Genomic DNA, 21,963 nt, shown 5'->3' with positions numbered 1-21,963 from the left:
ATGTTCCCTACCAATTAGTAAGAGAAGAGCCAATGATAGGTTGATATGGATAGGTTCAGGAAAAGGTGAATTTACTGTAAAAAGTACCTATTATATGGAGACAGAGAGGCTGCATAGAATGGCAGGAGAAGCCTCAACAAGGGGAGGGGATAATGGGTTATGGAAAGAAGTTTGGCAGCTAAAGGGGACCAGGCGAGGTTTAAATGTTCATTTGGAAGTGTCTCAATAATATTCTTCCTATGAAAGACAATCTTAATAAGAAGAACATTATTGAGAATAACATATGCCCAATCTGTTTGAGGGAAAGTGAGACAACAATTCATGTTCTGTGGGAATGCCCTGCTGCAGTTGATGTGTGGGGTGGAGAGAACAACTTGCTTAGTAAATGAAAGAGGCAATTCTTTGACTTCCACTTCCTGTGGAACGAAATGAGACTAAAGCTGAGTAAGGAGATCGTGGAGTTGGTATCAGTAATGTTATATCAGATATGGGTAAGGAGAAATGCCTTCATTTTTCAGAATCAGTTTTCAAAACTTGAGTCCATTGGTATAAGGGCTCGAGCTGATTTATCACAGTTTAAAGAAAACAACAAGGATAGGTCCAAGTGTGCTGCAGGGACTCAAGGGAGAACTCCAATTCCAAGATGGGAACCCCCTGCATGGCCATATCTCAAAGCTAATTTTGATGCAGATTTCGACAAAGAGAAAGGGAGTATGGGAGGGGGTGTGGTGATTAGAGATTCAGATGGTAGTGTACAAGCAGTTTTGACAACCTATAAAGACCAGATCTCATCAGCTCTGCAAGCCAAAAGTACTTCCCTCCTCAGAGCTATGGAATACTTCCCTCCTCAGAGCTATGGAATTGTGTTCTGAACTTGGTTTTAACCAAGTCTATTTTGAAGGGGATGCTAAGACTGTTGTTGTCATGAACGGGGGCATGTAACTTTGTGTTGCATGTCCTGACGCTTCAGATGTCCGTCCGATCCTGTAATACCCAGCTCCTTCTTCTTATGTACGCTTCTCTCTTTCTGACGTATGTTTCGTCTTGGTGACGTAAGCAAATCCCGAAGGCAGAGATTATGTAATCATCTGCCTTTCTCACTAGCGACTGCAAGCCACGTTATGCGTGCTGAACCATGATGGCGTGTCTCGAAAGATATCGTGTGACTTCTAGGGCACGCCCAGTGTTTTAAATATGCTGAAAATATTTATAAGAAGTATTTCCATCATTATTGAATTAAGATTTGATCTTAAATACGACAATCATAATATTATTGAAGAGCTCCAAAAATATTATAATTGCCGGAAATCATTTTAATATTAGTATTAAAATGATTTCAATTATTTAAGATATTATGAGATTTAAATTATGTTGAGAACTTTCATTAATTAAATGGTTTAACCCTTTTAAATATGTTAAGTGAGACTTCATCATTTTATTAATGATGAAGAATATTATTTTATAAACTAAAGTTAGTTTGAAATAATATTTACCTTAATTCCTCTAAGTGCTTTTAATTAAGTTAATGTTTTACGCATCTTCAAATCAGTATTTTAATTCCTCGTCGTTAGATCGTTGTGTAGATCCCCAGATGAAAGGACTGTGTTAAATACCCGGACCCCTCTCTTTCCCTCTCATTTCCCTGTAACCTCTCTCTCCTCCCTTTCTCCTTCGGCGTATGTGATACGTTGTCTCCCTTCACACCGAAGCTTCCACCGCACCGCCCGGCGTCGCCGTGCGTCGCCCTTTCTCACCGCCAACACCAATGGCTTGCTCTCCCTCCGGCGAGTCCATCCATGCCGACCTCTCCCCCTCACGCTCTCCCTTTCTCCATTTCGGAACTGCACAGCCCGAATGGGCTTAGTGCGCATAGCGCCACCGTGCGCCGCCCTCCAACGCCACCACTCCCTCGGCAGCTTCCTCTACCACCGGCCACCATTCCCCATTGAGCTTGGCCTCTGTTATGCAGCCACCTCCCCTCCGTCGCACACACGCACGCACAAGGAGTCCCATGCACGGCTTCACCGTGCGCGGCCCCTAGCGCCGCCGTGCGCAGCACCCACGGCCACCTAGCATCACCATGGCTCCTCCCCGAGCTCCTCCACGTGACCTATGGCCAGAAACCCCCTCCTCTACCTCACGACTTCTCCCTCTCTCATGCACGGGTTGCACGCCATGCACCACCATGCACCGCCACCCACGACTGGTAGCCACCACCATCAGCCTCCTCAGGCCGCCACCAAGCCAACCCAACCTCCCATGGACCCGATCTGCCACCCACGAGAGCACACTCTCTCTCACTCTCCCACGGCTTCTCCTCCACGGTATGGCCAGATCCGCCACCGCGAGCCACCGTGGCGCCACCTCAACGCCACCACGAGATCCACCGCACCTCCCTTAGCCAAGCTTTAGGTCCAAACCATCACTTTATGTGGTGGGTAACCACTGCACGTGATGGACAGTCACTGCGTGTGATTGACCGCCACTGTACATGGCTAGATCTGCCATGTTATGCCCCCTGCCATGTTATGCCCCTTGCCATCACCACAAGGCCATCATGAGCCTTTCCAAGACCACACCTAGCTATCCAAATGCCTAAACAGTCACCATACGTGAGTTAGCCACCACGTACGACTCTTCCGACATCATCGGCTATGACGGTGAACGAGCAACGCACGGGTTATCCCGTCGATGGTATAACCCTCTATCCCTCGTAATTATGTTAGATATTGATTAGTTGACTAGGTTGTGGACTGTGCTGTTAGTATTAATGGAGTTGTGATATCGTGATCTGGTGTTGTGTGATGAAGTGTTGGGCATTCTGTGTAGTGAAGTGTAGGGCTTATCTGTATTGTATGGAGGTGCATTGTGCCGTGCAGTGTGCTGTGATGTGCTGGGCGTAATTGGGAAGTGTGATGTGTAGTGTGATTGGGGAATATGTGTTGTAATGGTGGCATGGTGTATGTGGAATGGATACAATGCACACTGAAGGTACTCTGTATGCATGTGGCGTGTTGTATATGTAGGGAGTATAAATGGAATGTACTCCATGTGATGGTGAGATGCACCATATGGCGGGTACGCCATAATGGTAATGTGCCGTGGTGTGTATGAAGGGAGTACACGATGGGTGTACTCTGTGTGGGGTACAGTATATGTGAGGAGTACATGTGGAGTGTACTCTATGTGGTGGAGTAATGCACCATGTGGCGGATATGCCATAATGGTGATGTGGCACGTGGAATGGGAATAGTACACACTGTGTGTACTTTATATGTGGCGTAATGTGAGATAAGGAGAGTATATGTAGAATATACCCTCCTGGCATATTGTGGAACGGGATGAGTACAAGTAGAGTGTACTCAGTGGCGTAGTACGTGTAAGAGGAGTACATGTGGAATGTACTCTATGTGGTGGATGATGTACCATATGGCGTGTATGCCATAGTGGTGATGTGGCATAACATGCATGGAGTATACGAGGAGTGTACTCCATGTGATATAGTGACACACCATATGGCGAATATGCCATAGTGGTGATGTGGCGTGTTGTATATGTGGGGAGTACATGTGGAATGTACTCCATGTGATATAGTGACACACCATATGGCGGATATGCCATAGTGGTGATGTGTTGTAGTGTGTATGAAGGGAGTATACGAGGAGTGTACTCCATATGATATGGTGATGCACCATATGGCAGGTATGCCATAGTGGTGATGTGATATGTATGTGAGGAGTACATGTGGAATGTACTCTATGTGGTGGAGTGATACACCATATGGCAAGGATGCCATAATGGTGATGTGTCGTAGTGTATGAAGGGAGTACACGGGGAGTGTACTCCATGTGATATAATGATGTACCATATGGCGGGTATGCCATAATGGTTATGTGGTGTGTATGGATGGAGTGCATGTGAAATGTACTCCATATGATGGGTGATGCACCATATGGTGTGTATGCCATAGTGGTGATGGAGCGTATATAAAGGGAGTACGAGTGGAACGTGCTCCATGTGATGGAGTGATGTATCATATGGCAGGTATGCCATAATGGTGATGTGGTATGTATGAGGGGAGTATACGTGGAATGTACTCCACATGGCAGCGACACTCCGTATGGCGTGTCATAGAGATATGGATGGTTATGTGTTTGATGGGTGTGGAACGTGATGGATAGTGTCGGAAACTGTGGAACAGTGTCCCAAAGTAGTTATGGCGTAGCCTGTAGTCTGAGGTGACAAGTGTTACTGCGATGGACTTATGGCTAGGAGTATGCGTGAAGTAGCGGAACAAGTATAAGAGTGCGCAACGGAAGCATGGCTGGGGAATGTCACGAAGTGACATGACTACTGACAGTCGTGCTTGTGATGTGTGAAGTAGTGGAATAAGTGTAAGAGTACGCAACGAAAGCATGACTGGGCAACGTCACGAAGTGACGTGGTTATTGGAAGCCATGCTTATGATGGGTGAAGTGTTAAAATGTAGAAATGGCGTAACGAAAACGTGACTAGATGTCACAATGTGATGGGAGTACGTGAGGAATCGTACTCGTGATGAGTCAAGAGTTGATGTAGTAGAATGTTAGGTAACACGACAAGGTCACAGTGTAGCTCTGGAGCAATCTCGGGCTATATAACGTGACATGAAACGTAGTTATGAATGGAGTCTTGTCGTGTTAAGTGTTGGGATGAACTGTCAAAAGGGACGGGTAGCATGAAGAGTCATGCTAGTCGGGTTAAGAGAAGATTGGTATCGGAGTATGGCCCTTGTCCCTACAAGCAGGTGATCAACGTGTTATATATGTTGATCTTAGGTGATAAAGGGGTAAGGTACCTGTGTAACATGGTGAGAGACACGTGCTGAACGGATTCACCATATGTAATGGATAGTCTGTCATGAGCATAGTTACACGGTGCTTAAGCCTCAGAGTTGGCTTAGAGCCATGTGTCTTGTATGGATGGGAATGAGGATTTAGTGTGGGCTGAGATGCATGAAGGTAGTGACGGATGCATCGTTAGGATTGAGATGTGTGATTCCATCGGTCGGAATCATGCATCGAATGTGGTTGTAAGAAGAGTAAGACGAGTGTCTTAGTGTCTTAATCCTAAGGTGAATAATGGGTTCACTTTAGTGGATGAGCACTCGAGACGAGACTTTGAGTTGGAAGTTGTGATGACCGTAAGTGGTCCCCGAAGGGTTTAACATAGTGAAGGGCACGTAAGTGCACGGGATAGAAGGAGAGTGTTCTAAGTATAGCGTAGTTCTATTTATAGTTTAAGTTACTTATGCAGTAGATAGAGAATGATACTAAGGTTATATGTATGCATGTAGGTTGCCATCTGACAAGCACATGAATGGACTGAATGACATGCAAGTAGCATGGAGTCCAGGTAAGTGTTACGTTCATACTCTTCTAGAGTTCTCAAAGATACAAGAAACGCTTTTCCTTTAAGATGCTCACGAAAAGACTAAAGACGTTTTAAGAAAGAAAATGTTAAATGTTTAAAAGTATAAGTATGTACGGCCCCTCCTTGGCAGCCCCTTTTTACGCATCTAAAGTATTAATTGTACGCATGTGAATGGATGACTATACGTTGTATCTATTGTATGTATTTTCTAAGAAAATCTATAAATTGATGAAGATGCATGAAAGGCATGAGAGCGGATGCTTTTGTGAATCCTACGAACCGACGCTCTCATGTGCGCTACGAGGTAACACTCGTGGATGCCATGATTGACGACGTTCAAGGTGACGCTTATGGGATGCCAAGAAAGCTGACGCTTAAGCCCATGTATGTTCTTAAACAAAGTTTTCCACGAACGAACTGTTAAAGAGAGGATAGAGCTGAAATGAACTGAAAGACGAAAAGACCATTTTTGGGCTTATGCCCGAAATGATATTTTCTCACGAAAAGAAAATGTTTTCTCATAAAAAGAAAGGACTGTTAAATGAAAGAGCGAACTGAACGAAAGCTTCAGCTCTTTCGAGCTGACATGAACGAATGAATGAAAAGCAAGAAAGAAAGAAATGAAAGCATGAATGTATGAAGACACGTAACGGCCACATGACATGAATGAAAGGGTACCGATGAATGGGCAGATTGCAATGCCGGGTAAGTAGTGCTAGAAGTGCACCCAGTGCTGCCCCCTATGAAAATGGGTTCCCAACCCGTGGCCACGGACGGAATCCGGGACCAAAGGAAGACCGCCAACCCCAAACACACAGGGCGTAATTGTGTATACTGGCCTATGAAAACGATAAGAAAGAATGGATGTATGCACGAACGCACGAATGCACATGTATGCACAAGACCACGGACTCTTTAAGAAATGAAGGTACTGACGGGGGACACGTTTTAAATAAAGGAAAGCCTTTTGAAAGAAAAGCCTCCTCCAGTGACGTTTTCAAGCGAACGCACACAAGACACGTAGGCACGCACGTAATAGTATGTACGAATGATGAATGCATGAATGAAAACCTATGTTGTGATATTTCAACTGTATGAAGTAATGCTTACGAGTCTTCGACTCATTTTAGTTGTTATGCATGTCCCTCCCCCACAGGAACTGCACGATTAGGACGGACACGGCCCATGGGGAAGAGCACAGAAGTCTAGGCACGAGTTTTAAACGTACAAGAGGTCTTTTTATTATAAGATTTATGTTTTCCGCTGTAACCCTCTTTTATTATCAAAGCATGTTTTATTTATAAACGTAGAGTCTCGCACCCTGGGGATGCAAGTGAAAAGTTTTAAACAGGAAGGTAATTCCCGTCGTCCTTTTTATAAAAATATTTTGAAAAAAGTCTCACCACAAGGACGGGCGTTACAGATCCCAAGCAGAATCTATGGGCGTCACAGTTGTTGATGCAATGAACTCCAATTGTGTAGATAACTCATTGTTGGGTCAATTGAAAGAGCATATGCAGCAAATGATGAAGCACAACCAAGCATGGCGCCTCAATTTTGTTTATAGATCAGCAAACAAAGCTACCCACACGACAACAAAACTTGCTATTAGGAATGTTAGGGAAACCATCTAGTTAGAGGATGGTCCTTCGGAGGTTTTGAACATAGTCCAGGGGGACTCATTCATGTATGATGTAATTGATTCTTGATCAATGAAAATCCTTTCTTCAAAAAAAAAAAAAAAAGTATAAATACTAACAATTGTATTTAAACCCTATAGTACAAGTGTATTTATAATAATGTATAATAACATTAAAGACTTATAGTACATATTGTCTTAATAACATTATAGATTAGTGTACATGTAATACCAATGTATAATAACACTAGTATAGTAATTATATTTAAATTTTAGTCAATATAGTACAAGTCAATTTAAATAATAATTTTCATTAATCAATACTAACAATTAAATTGAGTGATGGAAAAAATTATAAGAATCATAAATAAAATGATAAGTTGATAGCATATAATTAGATACTGTAATATGATAAAATGTTAAAAGTCTAATATGAATCTATGATAATTGATAACAGATAATTAATAATAATAACTAACACTAACAATTATAAAAACCATAAATAAAAAAACTTAGGCTTAAATACCTAAAACAAAGATTAAGATAAAAATTAAATTTAGTGTTTTATAAAATAGGGTTTAGTTTAGGATTTAGGGGAAAACAAAGTCCAAAAATAAGGAAAAAATTGGGTTTAGAAGCTCAATATGGCCAAAAATGAAAGCAGCCCAGCCCAAAAGGAGAAAGACAACCCAAATTCAGCAAAAACAATGTTGTTTTTCCATTCAAAATGGCGTCGTTTTGGTTAGATTGTATGAGGCTTTATTCTTCCCCCAAAAATGGCGTCATTTTGTTAAGGAAAACAACGTTGTTTTGACCAAATATCATATGGATTCTATTCCCCGGGGGGGGAACCCAAGCCCCAAAGAGATCAAGCTATAGAGACCCCAAGCCTCTCAGGCGAAAACCCAAATTGGGGTTGATGCCCAGATCGGAAGATCGTGTACCGAGCCCCTGACCATAAGGCTATCTGGAAAGGCTTTGTCGCCGAGCTTGGCTATGCCAAGAATCCTACATCGAGACTCGGTGACCTACCTAGCCCTGCCATAAGGTACAGAGCAGACTACCGCTGCTGGATGCTGGTGGTTGGGCGTGTCCTATCGTGGGCACATTAGGCCTGAGACACGTCACATTCAATGCGTGTCAAGGAACCCAGCATGCAACGACGTGCTGCCGGTGGTATGTAGAACGACTCAACCACGTCCTGACACCCTGCCACGATAGTATGGTGGCAGCAGGTCTCACCGAGCATGACCTGACATCCCACGATCTCCCTCATCATTCTGGGCCACGTCTTGACGCACTGTCAAGGCAGGAAGGAGTGGTAGCAGGTCTAACCAGGTACAACCTGACACACTACTATGTCCTTCGGCAGTCGAGTCCAAAATAGGTTTAAATAACAGCCATCCCTCCCATGGAAAGCTCTCTTTGAACTTTTTACTATTCTTCCAGTTTACTCAGCTCTCTTTTCATCACCCTAGTATTCTCTACTGACTTTGGCATCGGAGTGACCCCAGATGTCACTAGAGCCTTTTCCCTCTCTTAGTTGTAGGTCCCGTGAGCTTGGTCGCTGTGGAACTGCTCAGGTTGTGAAACACGACATCAACAGTGGCACTGTCTATGAGATTTTTCCATAAAAGCATGAATTTCGCATAACGGCAACGACACGGTCCCAAGCTACATGAAAGGAGGAAAACTAGAGCAAAGAAATGGAAGCAAGACTCACTAGAATGGAGGAGACGATAAAGAAGCTGACAGAGGAAACTGGGATGCTCTGCCAGGAGAGCGCGGCACTCAGGCAGACCAACGAAGAGCTGGTTGGAGAAGCCGAGGAGAACCTAGCGGCAATAAACATTAGGACTCACGGAGAGTCCCTACGAATACTGCAGCAGAAGAGGAAAGGTGCAAGATGCACCTTGAACTCCGAGAGCTCGGGACAAATATGCAGAAATGGCTAAGCGAATGGGCACACCATCTACCATAGACCAGCTACTTGTCAACACCGTAGAGATCGCCTGCCGAGCCTTCCCACTAACACTGAAAGGAGCCGCCTGGGCCTGGTTCGGGTCTCTGTCGACTGGGACCATAGAAAGCTTCGACGAGCTGGCAAGCCTCTTCATGATGCAGCTCATGGCAAGCCGTTAGAGGAGGCACCCGACTTCTTACCTCCTTACAGTTAAACAGTGAGAGGGTGAAAGTCTGAAGTCATATCTCTCACGGTTCAATTGGGAACGCATGACAACCGACGACCAAGACGAGAAGATCACCTTGGCAACCCTTCTGGGGGGAATCTGGTCTAGGAATCCATTTATGGCTGAGATAGCACGGAAGACCCCATTACGTTGGGGGAGTTTATGGACCAGGCAGATAGATTCATCAATGCGGAAGACACCCTCAAGGCTTTGATGGCTTCGCAACAGTTTGAGACGGAGCTAGACTGAAAGGTGGCTGGACAATGGGGAGGTCACCGTCGGATACGAAGAGAATGAGGGAAGCACTAACCTGGCTACGTGGGATGCCGCACGCTCATGCAAGTTTGGTAGTAGAGGGAGATTAGCAACCGAGCCCACGAAGAGAGTTGCCTCGGGACATAAAAGGTCACCAGTACTGCGAGTACCACATGATCAACAGACACAAAACCAGGGATTGCTATGCCTTGAGAAGAAAAAAAGTTGAAGACCAACGGAATCGAAGGAGCCAGTCGGAGGGCCGGGAAGATCGATGTGGAGGGGGCCGTTGAGGTCCCTAGCAGGGTGTGAGCCCAGGGAAGGCAGAGAGCAAGGAACAAAGCTCAAAGGAGCCTCCCGATGGAATACAGACCAATTGGAGAAATCTGCACAATGACTAGAGGACATACAGGAGGGGGGTCACTTCGTTTGCCCGTAAGGCACGTTATGAAGAGGTGTTCACCATCGATGAGTACTTTCAGGACACCACGACATCCTGGAAGCGCCATGATAACCTTTGGGGAAAAGGATGAAGAGGGCATCCTCCACCTGCACGATGACGCGTTGGTAGTAATGATGCAAGCTGCAAACTTTACAAGTCGAAGAATCCTAATCGACAATGGTAGTTCAGTAGACATCCTGTTCTGGAAAGCCTTCGTCAGGATGAGAATCAGTCCAGACCGACTGCGCCTGGCCCCTATGCCGCTTAAGGGTTTCACAGGTGACATTGTTCAACCAATGAGAGTCATCACCCTATCCGTTCTGGCAGGGAAGGCACCCAGGACCGTTGCAACCATGACCAATTTCTTGGTTGTCAAAGCCCCATCCTCATACAATGCAATTCTAGGATGCCCCACCCCCGAATAACTTGAGGGCGGTGACATCCACCTACCACCTCAAAATGAAGTTCCTACCAACCTGGGGGTGGATGAAGTTCACGACGAGCAGGTCCTGGCTTAGGAGTGTTATGCTCAAGAGCTAAGGCACGAGGTCAAAATAGTCGCGACCGTGGAAAGAGTCGAAGAGACGTATGGGCCGGGTTCACCATCGGCCCTAACTGAATGCGATAAAGAAGTCCGTAACGAGCAAGCCCTTTGGTAGGCTGAACCCAATGAGCCTTTAGAGCTGGTTTTAGTTGACCGGCAGAGATCGAAGCGCACAGTTCGGGTCAGGACTAAGCTAGACCCGGAGTTGAGAAAGGCATTAAAATGTCTTCTTATTGAACACCAAGACATATTTGCTCGGAGCCATAAGAATATGTTCGGGATAGACAACTCCATCATTGAGCACCAACTCTGCGTTGACCCTAAAGCTCAGAAAGTCAAGCAGAAATGGTGGAGCTTTAGTTCTAAGAAGTACGAGTGATAGCTAAGGAAATGGACCGTCTCCTAGCAGCAGGGTTCATCTGGGAAGCCCATTACCCGAAATGGCTCTCCAATGTGGTCTTGGTGAAGAAGGCCAATGGAAAGTGGTGGATGTGTGTCGACTTCACTGACATGAATAAAGCTTGCCTGAAGGACAACTTTCCATTACCGCGCATTGACCTAATTGTGGATTCAACGGCAGGACATCCCCTCCTCAGCTTCATGGACTTCTATTCTGGATAGAACCAGTTCAGGATGAGTCCGGACGATGAAGAGAAGACCGCGTTCGTCACTGATTGAGGGCTCTACTGCTACAAAGCGATGTCGTTCGGCCTCAAGAATGCCTGGGCCACCTACCAATGACTGGTCAACCAGATGTTCAAGGAGTAGATTGGTCGGAATATGGAAGTGAATGTGGCGACCTGCTAGTGAAGAGCAAAAAGCCTAGGCAGCATCTAGCAGATCTTCAAGAAGCCTTCTTGGTCCTTCGTTGATACCAAATGAAATACAACCCATTGAAGTGAATGTTCGGGGTAGAGTCGGGAAAATTCCTAAGGTTTATGGTCTCCAAGAGGGGGATCGAGGCGAACCTAGAAAAGGTAGAAGCAATGATGGGGATGCCTTCCCATTGCAACCTTCATGAAGTCCAAAGGCTGGTCGGCCTGTTGGCAGCCCTGAACCGCTTCATCGCCCGATCAACCTATCGGTGTCTCCTATTCTTCCAAGTTCTGAGGAAGGCCCAAGGTTGGGATGCAACTTGGGAAGAGGCCTTCACCAATCTGAAGAAGTACTTGAGCCACCCCTCGCTGCTGAGCCAATGAAACCAGGAGAGAATCTGACTGTGTACTTAGCTGTGTCCCCGCACGCCATGTCAACAGCGCTAGAACAATAAACGGAGGAAGGACAACAGCCCATCTACTTCACAAGCAGGGCCTTTCGCAGAGCTGAAGCTAGGTATCCATGAACTGAGATGTGGGTGTTCACCCTAGTTGTCGCTACAAGAAGACTGAGGCCATACTTCCAGGCCCACCCGGTGAAAGTACTCACCAACCTTCCCCTCAAGAAAGTCTTGCAGAAGCCAGATACCTTGGGACGCCTTGCCAAGTGGGCGATCAAGCGTAGTGAATTCGACATGGAGTCTTGCCCCCCGCCATGATCAAAGGATTGGTATTGGTGGACTTTGTTGCAGAGTTCATGAGCTTCTTGGAGGAAGTCCCAATCACATCCCTAGGAAAACCTTGGCGGGTCTACATAAACGGCTCATCCTGCCGGGCTGGCGGGAGTGTGGGGGTGCATATAGCAATCGAATGGTGGGAGGAGCACAACTATGCAGTCAAGCTTGCCTTCAAAGTAACCAACAATGAGGCGAGTATGAGGCGCTCTTGACTGGGGTGTTGGTCGCTCAGTTGTTAGGAGTAAATGAGGTAGAAGTGAGGGCCGACTCCCAAGTGGTCGTCAGCCAGGTGTTGGGTTAGTTCGCCAAGAAAGGAGAAAGGATGAAGAAATACCTCTAGATCGTTTGCAATGAACGCGACTGCTTCTGTTATTTCCACATTCAACAGGTCACAAGTGGAGAGAATCAAAAGGTGGACCGGCTGGCTAAGGCTGCATTCAGGCAGGAAGAACTCCCCCTCCTGGAACACACCATGGTCAGAATAGTAGACACCCATCCATCAGGGGTGAGGTGTCCTTCACCACCCCAGCGTCCCCTGAATGGGCAAGAGATATCAGGAATTTCCTGCAGGACAGCAAACTACCGGACAACTCGGAAGAAGTGCGGAAGGTCAGAAACAGGGCAGCTTGGTTCACCCTATTGGAAGGGATCTTGTACAAGAGAGGTTTCTCCGAGCCATTCCTGAGATGCCTTTTGCCTGACGAAGTTCGTCGCAGTATGTGCTGGTAGAAATCCACGAAGGAGTTTGCAGAAGGCACCTGGGAGGAAGAGCACTGGCTGCAAGGGTAACCCGAGTCAGGTACTATTGGTCCCGTTCCCTCAAGAACGCAAAGGATTTCACAAAGAAATGCCCAAAGTGTCAAGAGCATGGGATAGTGTTGCACTGCCCACTAGAGAAGCTAACGTCGATCATCGCCCCCTGGCCTTTCGCCCAGTGGTGTCTCGACCTCATCGGCCGATTCCCAACAGCCCGGGGAGGGGCCAAGTTTGTAGTCGTTGCGGTTGACTACTTCACGAAGTGGGTCTAAGCGAAGGCCCTTGCAAGCATCACCTCCCAAACTATCACCAAGTTCCTGTGAAAGTCAGTAGTTTGCTAGTTCGGCTTACCTCAGAGCTTCATCTCGGACAATGAAAGACAGTTTGACTGCACACATTACCGAAAATGGTGTGTAGAGCTTGGAATCGAGGTGAAGTACTCCTCGCTGGGACACCCACAAGCCAATGGCCAAGCCGAGGCGACCAACAAGACCCTCATTTCCACCCTTAAGAAGAAGCTCAGGATGCACAAATGAGCATGGGCTGAAGAACTCTCGAGTGTACTATTGGCATACCGAACGATTGTCCGAACCCTCATCGAAGAGACACCATTCGCCCTCACTTATGGGAGCGAAGTAATAATCCCAATAGAAGTCAGAATGCCTACCTTTCACGTTCAACACTTCGACTCAGACGCAAATAACAAGAGGTTAGCTGAGCAGTTGGACCTGCTGGAAGAAAAAAGGGAAGAGGCAGCTATGTGAATGTCAAGTAACAAGGGAAGGTAAAGCAATATTTAAAAAGACGAGTGAAGTCGCGCTCCTTCAAAGTGGGCGACATGGTACAACAATAGACCAGAGTAACCACCCAGAAAGATAGAAAACTAGGACTGTGATGGGAAGGCCCCGTATATGGTCACTGCAAGATATTGACTCGGCTCTTATCGCCTCAAGGATAGGGGCACGAGCTCCCCCACCCCTGGAACGCCGAACATCTGAAGAAGTACTACGTATAGGGACAAAAGGCAGTACTTTTTATGAACATTGTAAACTTGTTTGATGAATGAGAATGCCCGGATGTTTATCTCAAATTCTTTGTCGTCTAAGTTTGGAACTAACGAAGCCGAGTCACTAGACTCGTCGCGGGATCAAAATCAGGCACCCTATCCTAGGTCCTCGTTAAAACCTCGCGACCACCCATCTAACAAAGCCGAGTCCCTAGACTCGCCATGGGGTTCAGGCCAGGCATAAGATCCCGAGCCCTCGTCAAGGCCTCGCGACCAAAGAAGTCGAGTCCCTAGAATCACTGCGAGGTAAGACCAAGTCTTTTGACTTGCCGATCCCCTGTCCAACAAAGTTAAGTCCCTAGACTCGCCTTGAAATTGAGTCCTTGGACTCGCTATGAGGTAAGGCCAAGTCCTTTGACTTGTCGACCCCCCATCTAACAAAGCTGAGTCCCTGAACTCACCTCGAAGTCGAGTCCTTAGACATGCTACGGGGTAAGGCTAAGTCTCTTGACTCGCCGACCCCCTTCCAACAAAGTCGAGTCCCTAGACTCGCTGTGGGGTTTAGGCCAGGCGTTAGATCCCGAGCCCTCTTCAAGGCCTCTCGATCAAAGAAATTGAGTCCCTAGACTCGTTGCGGGGAAAGGCCATGTCCCTAGACTCATCGACCCCCATCCAACAGAGCTGAGTCCCTAGACTCACCTTGAAATCGAGTCTCTAGACTCGCCTAGAAGTCGAGTCCCTAGACTCGCTGCGAGGTAAGGCCAAGTCATTTGACTCGTCGACCCCACAATCAACAAAGCTGAATCCCTAGACTGACCGTGGGGATCAAGCTGGGAGTCAGATCACGAGCCTTCGTTAAGGCCTCGCGACCAAAGAAGTCAACTCCCTAGACTCACTACGGGGTAAGAACAAGTCCCTAGACTCGCCAACCCCCCGACCAACAAAGCCGAGTCCCTAGAGTCTCCTCTAAATCAAGTCCCTAGACTGCCTGTGGCGTAAGGCTAAGGGTACGTTTGGGTAGTGAGAATACTTGAGAAGTGTTGAGAATATTTGTGAATAGTTATGAGTAGAGATTAGAGTGAGTTTGTGGGTCCCATTGAGAGTATTTTGAGTTGTTTGGATGTGTGAAGTATGTTGAGTTGTTGACTTTTGGATAGGTAGTTGAAAAAAGTGTGGGTCCCATAAATATCATAGCGATTTTATTTTTAGTAATAAATATTATAGTGATTTTATTTTATTTTTATATATAATAATGATAAATATTATAATGGTTTTATTTTTAATTTATATATAATAGAGATAAATATTATAATGATTTTATTTTCATATATATAATAGTGATAAATATTATAGTAATGTTATTTTTTATTTATATATTATAGTGATTTTATTTTTTTATTTATATATAATAGTGATAAATATTATAGTGATTTTATTTTTTATTTATATATAATAGTGATAAATATTATAGTGATCTTATTTTTTTATTATATATTATAGTGATTTTATTTTTTATTTAAATATTATAGTGATTTTATTTTTTATTTATATATTATAGTGATTTTATTTTTTATTATATATTATAGTAATTTTATTTTTTATTTATATATTATTGTGATTTTATTTTTTATTTATATATTATATTGATTTTATTTTATTTTTTATTTATATATTATAGTGATTTTATGTTTTATTTATATATTATAGTGATTTTATTTTTTATTTATATATAATAGTGATAAATATTATAGTGATTTTATTTTTTATTTATATATTATAGTGATAAATATTATAGTGATTTTTGGAAAGATTTTGATATGAAGATGGTTCATTGCGTTTGGTATGTGAAGTATTTCTAATAGTATGAGAATACTTGAAAAGTGTTGAGGTATCTTGGCTATCCAAACGCAGCTTAAGTCTCTTGACTCGCTGACTCCCCCTCCAACGAAGCTGAGTCCCTAGACTTCGAGTCTTGAGACTCGTTGCAGGGTAAGACTAAGTCCCTAGACTCACCGACCCCCTGTCCAACAAAGTTGAATCCATAGACTTGCCTCGAAGTCAAGTCCCAAGACTCGCTCCGAGGTAAGGTAGGGTCCATACACTCGCTGACCCCACGTCCAACAAAGTCAAGTCTCCAGACTCGCCTCGAAGCCAAGTATCTTGACTTGCCGACCCCTCGTCCAACAAAGACGAGATTTGCCGTGAAGTCAAAAGTAAAAAAAAAAAAAAAAAAAAAAAAAAAAAAAAAAAGAAGAAGAAGAAGAAGAAGAAGAAGAAAAAGAAAAAGAAAAAGCAATCAGGAGAAACATATTTCCATTTCATTTCATAAAAAATGTACAACTGTTATAGAGACGGAAACAAAAAGTGCTATACAATGGCCCTACAAAAAAAAATATATATATAGTCCAAGCTCGTCACTGCAGAGGAGGGAGGAGGAGGTGGAGGAGCACCCGCTGGATACAGAGCTAGCTTCTTGAAGTTCTTGACATAAGCATGCACTTGGGCATTCAGGGGAAGGGAGGCCAAATCCAGAGTGTGTAGGTCCAGCCCGGGATTCTGGAGCAGGTGCTCGTGCATCCGTTCAAGACCCTCCTGGTAGCCATAAGACCAGGTCGCGTCTCGGATGGCGTTGGCCTTCGCGATCCGGGATTTGATCTCCCCGAAATGCTGCACAAGGTTGTCCAATTGAGACTTCAAGCTAGCAATCTCGATGTCGTGGGCTTGGAGGTCAATGTTCCTCTGGGTTCTCGTGCGTGAGAGTTCTTCAATACGTTCCTTCACCCATTGTAGTTGCTCCTTTAGGTGCTGGGCCTCCTAGGTAAGTTTGAAATGCCCAGCAACAACTTTGAGCTTTGGCCGGCAACGAGGTCCAACCCCACTCAAACTCCTTCAACTTCTCCGAAGCAAACTCCAGCTCCTCTTCCCTGGTGACCAAGTTCCACTCTACCGTGACACGAGCCTCTTGAATGCCTTGGTGCACAGAAGACCATCGGCGGATGTTTTTCTCAGCATCGCGCAAAAGGCATCTCAGAGCCTTCTTCTTCTACTTACGCCTCACAGCGTCTCCAAGAGTTGTTTCTGATCCTTCATGAACACCACCTTGCTGATCAACTGTTTGCACTCGGTCCTGAGGTCCTTGATCTTTTGGGCCGCCTACTTTATCTTTTAGTACCTTAAGCGACCCAATGTCCCGAGATCTCGGTTGGCCTCTTCCAGTTCCCCCAGCTCCTCCTTAATTATCATGACCAACTAATCTGTGGCTTGCAATGAAAGGAACACTTAGAAACGTCAAGGCATGGGGCCGAAAAGGTTCAACTAAGTAAACAGAGGGAAGAAAAGGCCTACCTATGAGCCAGCTGCCAGGAAAAGTTTGGTAGCGACCCTGAACTCTCGTTGCACGGCCCAGGTGCAACTGGGGATGGAGCCTTAGAATCGTCGTCATCACTTAACTCTACGACAATGGGGGGGATCTTGGGAACTTCCCTCATGGTTTGCCTCGCTAGGCTCGGCGAAGGAAGGCGGGGGGAGCAGTCCTCGTAGGCGGGGGACCCGGCTACCTCCTTTGGGTTCCCGGTGGCAGCAGAAGGGACATCTCCTTGACCTCCCCCTACTTCCCTTTCTCCTCCTCTTTCTCCTTCTTCTTCTTCTTCCTCTTCCTCTTCTTCGTCATCTGATTGGAAGAAGAAGTCGGGATGCTCTCCTTCTCCCTCTCCTTCTCTTTCTCCCACTTCGCTCGCTACCTTGGAGGGACTCTACTCTTCTTCCTGATGACTAGCTTCCGGGGTTTGCTGAGGAACCTCACGGGCTACAACTTCCCCCAGAGTATTTCGAAAGACACAAACGGCTCGAACGTGTTGGGCCCACAAGGGGGGGTGGGCAAAGGAACTGAAGAAATGTGTCTAGAGGTTGCACCCATCCACCTCTTCCTCGGAAGGGAACAATAGTTCAAGGAGGGACCTAGCACAAGCGGGCCGGGGGCCCGACAAAGAAGAATAAGGCCCGGCAGTGGAGCGCAAACCGCTCAGAAACGATGTGCTCTCCAATGTTGAAGGGACCAGAATCTCCGGGGGCATGAATTGCTGCTGCCCCTGTCTGAGGGGCACCTTGATACGACTTCTCGACTCCCCAGAACGACCACAGGAAGAAGGGGAACCCCCCTACGTCACTACTTGGCTTCTCCCGAGGCCGATGGTGACGCGCCTTCTGCCGTTTCGCCTTACTGCCATAAGAGTTAAGGCCCACTTCCGACCTCGGGGGGAGGGAACCTCGCCTAGAAAGTTCCTACCGACCGCGTAAGAGCAATCGGGCACTAACAAATAATCTCGAATGTTCTCATCAGAGAGGGCTTGATCAGTCTACGACTTGTCAAGATGGGCTCTCACCCAAGCCATCATCATCTCTAGATGAGCCTCCTCCATGCGGTTCAATGTGAGTCCCAGACTCTCTGTGGAAGGGAGGAACCCCCAGACCGCCTAGACAAGATACTCCTTTTGGGCAGCCTCCCCCTTGGGGTATTCTCAATCCGAGCCCAAAATGAAGAAATACTTCTGGAACCTCTACTTAATGCTCGAGTGGCGCTGCTCGAGCAAAGCAATCTTTTGGCCAGGAGTCAGGGCCTGGAAACTGCATATGCTCCCTGGCTGGCGATTGATGCGGTATACCAACAAGAACTCCCAAGCCTTCAAGTCAGGATACTCCTTAGCAGCCTACTAGGGGCGATCCAGAAGATGACGTAGCTGGACACCATGGGTCGCTATGCCTTGGGATGGAGCTGTGTTGGGGCCAGCCCGAGGTAATTGAGAACCTCGTGAACAGGATGGCAGAACGAGAGGCAAAGGGCGGTTGCAATCATCAAGGGGAAAAGGGCCACTCGTGAAGCCGTGCCGTTAGGATTCACAACGGGCTCGTCCCCTGGGGAATTTCCAAGACGACGGAGGGGGCATGTTGTATTTGGCACGAAACACCTTGAGGTCTGCACCAGAGACTGACGAAATCCAGCTTTTCCAGGTAAAGTATGGAGCAACGAAATCAGCCTTGGGTGCCATGGTGGTGGTGAGAAGTAACGGGAAGAAAACAACGGATGCAATACACAAAAAAAGTGGGAGACGACGGCAGAGGCAGACCAAAAGGCCTGGGAAGGCGAATAAGGCGCGACAGCGGAAGAGAAATGGCAGGAACTCGAAGAAAGAGAAATTACAGGAACTCGAAGGATGAGAAATGGAGGAACTCGAAGGAAGAGAAATGGAGTAACTCAAAGGAAAAGAAATGGAGGAACTCGAAGGAAGACTGGGAGAGACGGAAGGAAAGAGAAGGAGAAGTGGGCTTTATATAGCAGAGGAAGGTTGGAGGGTGCGTGGGAAATGAAGTGACCCTAACAGTGAAGACGACAACGAACTCCACGTGGATCTCAGCAGCCGAGGTGAGGGCAAGTATGGCAGCCGTTGTGTCAGGCTTGTGGGGGGCACGGACCAATGAGGTCCTGGGACATGGAGAGAAAGGCGGTCGGCATGTCCAATCAACCGACGGGAGACAGAATGACCACGAGAAACAAGAAAAGGCATTTATTGAATGGATACGTGGCCTCAGGCACTCAAATCGGCAGGAGCCGAACGAGTGAACTTGAGAACTCAACTGGCAGACGGCTCATTAAAGATAGAAGATGGAAGGGTAACAGGGGTCGATGAGACACACTCATCACATGGACACGTGGCCTCGGGAGCTCTAATCGGCTGGAGCCAAATGGGTGACACCCTTACTGTGGAGCATTTTGAATTCCCACCCCATTTCTGTGATAGGAATTCACGGGGTTCTATGAGGGGGGGGGGGGCCCTCTGAGTGAAGGGCCCACGCTCAGGCCCAAAGAGATCAAGCTACGGAGACCCCAGACGGGATTGAAGCCCAGACCGGGAGACCGCGTACTGAGCCCATGACCATAAGCCTATCCAGAATGGCTTTGGCACCGAGCTTGGCTACGCCAAGAATCCTACCTCGGGACTTGGTGACCTACCAAGCCCTGCCATAAGGTACAGAGGTGACTACCACTGCTGGATGCAGGCGGCTGGACATGTCCGATTGTGGGCACGTCAAGCCCGAGACACGTAGCATTCAATGCGTGTCAAGAAACCCAGCATGCCACGACATGCTGCTGGTGGTACGTAGAACAACTCAACCACATCCTGACACCCTACCATGATAGGATGGTGGCATTAGTTCTGACCGAGCAAGACCTGACACCCCACGATCTCTCAGCAGTTTGGGCTGCATCCTAATGCATTGTCACAGTAGGAGGGAGTGGTAGCAGGTCTGATCAGGTACGACCTGACGCACCACAATCTTCCTCGGCAGTCAGGTCCAAACTAGGTATAAATAATAGTCATCCCTCCCACCGGAAGGCTCTCTCTGAACTTTTTACTATTCTTCCAGTTTACTCAGCTCTCTCTTCATCACCCAAGTGACCCCAGACGTGAGAGTGAACTTTTTATGATTCTTCCAATTTGGCATTGGAGTGATCCCAAACATCATCGGAGCCTCTTCCCTCTCTTAGCTGCAAGTCCCGTGAGCTTGGTTGTGGTGGAGCTGCTTGGGCTGCGAAACACGACATCAACCCCCCTCCCCCGACCTCACCCTAGCCTCCAACCATCTCTCGTCTCTCAACCTCTTCCCTTGTCATGCAGACGTCGTTGCTCTCTTCTAAACCACTAAATCACTCACTCACTCTCACGCCCACTCTTTGACTCAATTGTATCTAGGGGTGAAAAAAAACCGGTGAACCGATAGGACCGAATCGAATCGAACCAAACCGCTGAGTTCGTTTCGGTTCTAAAAATTGGTTCGGTCCGGTATCAGTTCCATTTCCATTTTTTTAAAATTTGGTCGAAATCGGTTAAGTTCCAATTTTCCTTTTTCTAACACCAGACCGGACCGGTTCGTATAAATATATTTTTAATTTTTTATATTATATAAAATATTTTTTGTATGATTTTTTATATTATATATAACTTTCGTATCTAATATATATAATTATATATAAAATAATCTTGTATTATGTGCTAGATTACTAATTAAAATAACATTAAAATTTAAAATCCTATATAAATAACTATATATTAGAATATACTACAATATATTATCACTATATTATTACATAAAATAATATATATATATAGAGCATATTATATATACTACATATATAATATATCAACAAAATTGGACCGGAACCGGTAAAACTGGAAGTACTGGTTTAGGGGTGTAACCGGTGTGCTGTATCGGTTATTCAAATCTCAAAACCGGTGTATACTGGTTCGGTTCTAAAATATATCCAAAACTGGACCGAACCAGATCGATTACACCTCTAGTCACATCCTCAACCACTGTTTTTTAACGTTAGTAACTTTAAGTGCCTCTTCCGTTATCTCGGGTTGATTGTGAGGTTTGGATCTTATCTTTGGTTGATTGTGGAGGTTTGATGAATGTATCATCATGCAGGTAACAAAATCATTAGGGTTTTGCTTGTATTATTGTTTATTTCCTTTGGTATAATGAATTATTTGATATTATTTATCAGTGTGTGTGTGTTTGCACTTAGATGCATTTTTGCTTGTATATTTGTAAAGTAGTTTGTAGATGCTTGTATATTTGTAGATGCGTGTTTGCAATATGTTTCCGCTATGGTTTTTTCAATGCATGTTTCTGCTGTGTTTGCAATTTGATTTTAGTTAGGAAAATATTACTATATTAGTATGGTTTGGGGCCGTGCATGTAATAGTTTGATTTCAGTTAGGAGAATACTAGTATGGTTTGGGGCTGTGTGTGATTGATTTCAGTAGGTCCAGTTTGTGTAGATCCAGTCTCTTTTTGGGGCTGTGTAATAGACTATTTCAGTAGGTCCAGTTTGTCACTGACCAACTCAAATTGGTTGCAAATAAGTTTTCTTTCAATCTGAATTGGTTGTAAATCAAGAAATTGTACTGCAAACAATAATTTTTCTCTAGGAATACTACGTAATGACCAACTCAAATTGTCACTTTTCTTTTTATTCCAAACTGAACAAATCCGTATAGAAAATATTATAATTAAGAAACCTGGCTAAACGAATAAAAGCCATTTATCTCAGATGGTGACTTTTGGAAAATATGAATTTGTTGGTGAATCTATTGATGAAAATGAAT

At 45.6% G+C, this 21,963-nt stretch overlaps 1 protein-coding gene across 1 annotated transcript; it reads left to right on the top strand.

Annotated features, from left to right (window-relative positions):
• Positions 1 to 428: 428 nt before the first annotated feature.
• On the top strand, positions 429 to 872 carry LOC108988985. The gene has a single exon (XM_018962421.1). It carries the CDS (start codon positions 429 to 431, stop codon positions 870 to 872), a length of 444 nt encoding a protein of 147 aa, XP_018817966.1.
• The last annotated feature ends 21,091 nt before the right edge of the window (positions 873 to 21,963 follow it).

The sequence above is a fragment of the Juglans regia genome, chromosome 7 (genome assembly GCF_001411555.2).
Source record: "Juglans regia cultivar Chandler chromosome 7, Walnut 2.0, whole genome shotgun sequence".
Lineage (NCBI taxonomy): Eukaryota > Viridiplantae > Streptophyta > Magnoliopsida > Fagales > Juglandaceae > Juglans > Juglans regia.
Note: the sequence above shows the minus strand (reverse complement) of the source record. Positions and strands in the feature narration are given on the sequence as shown.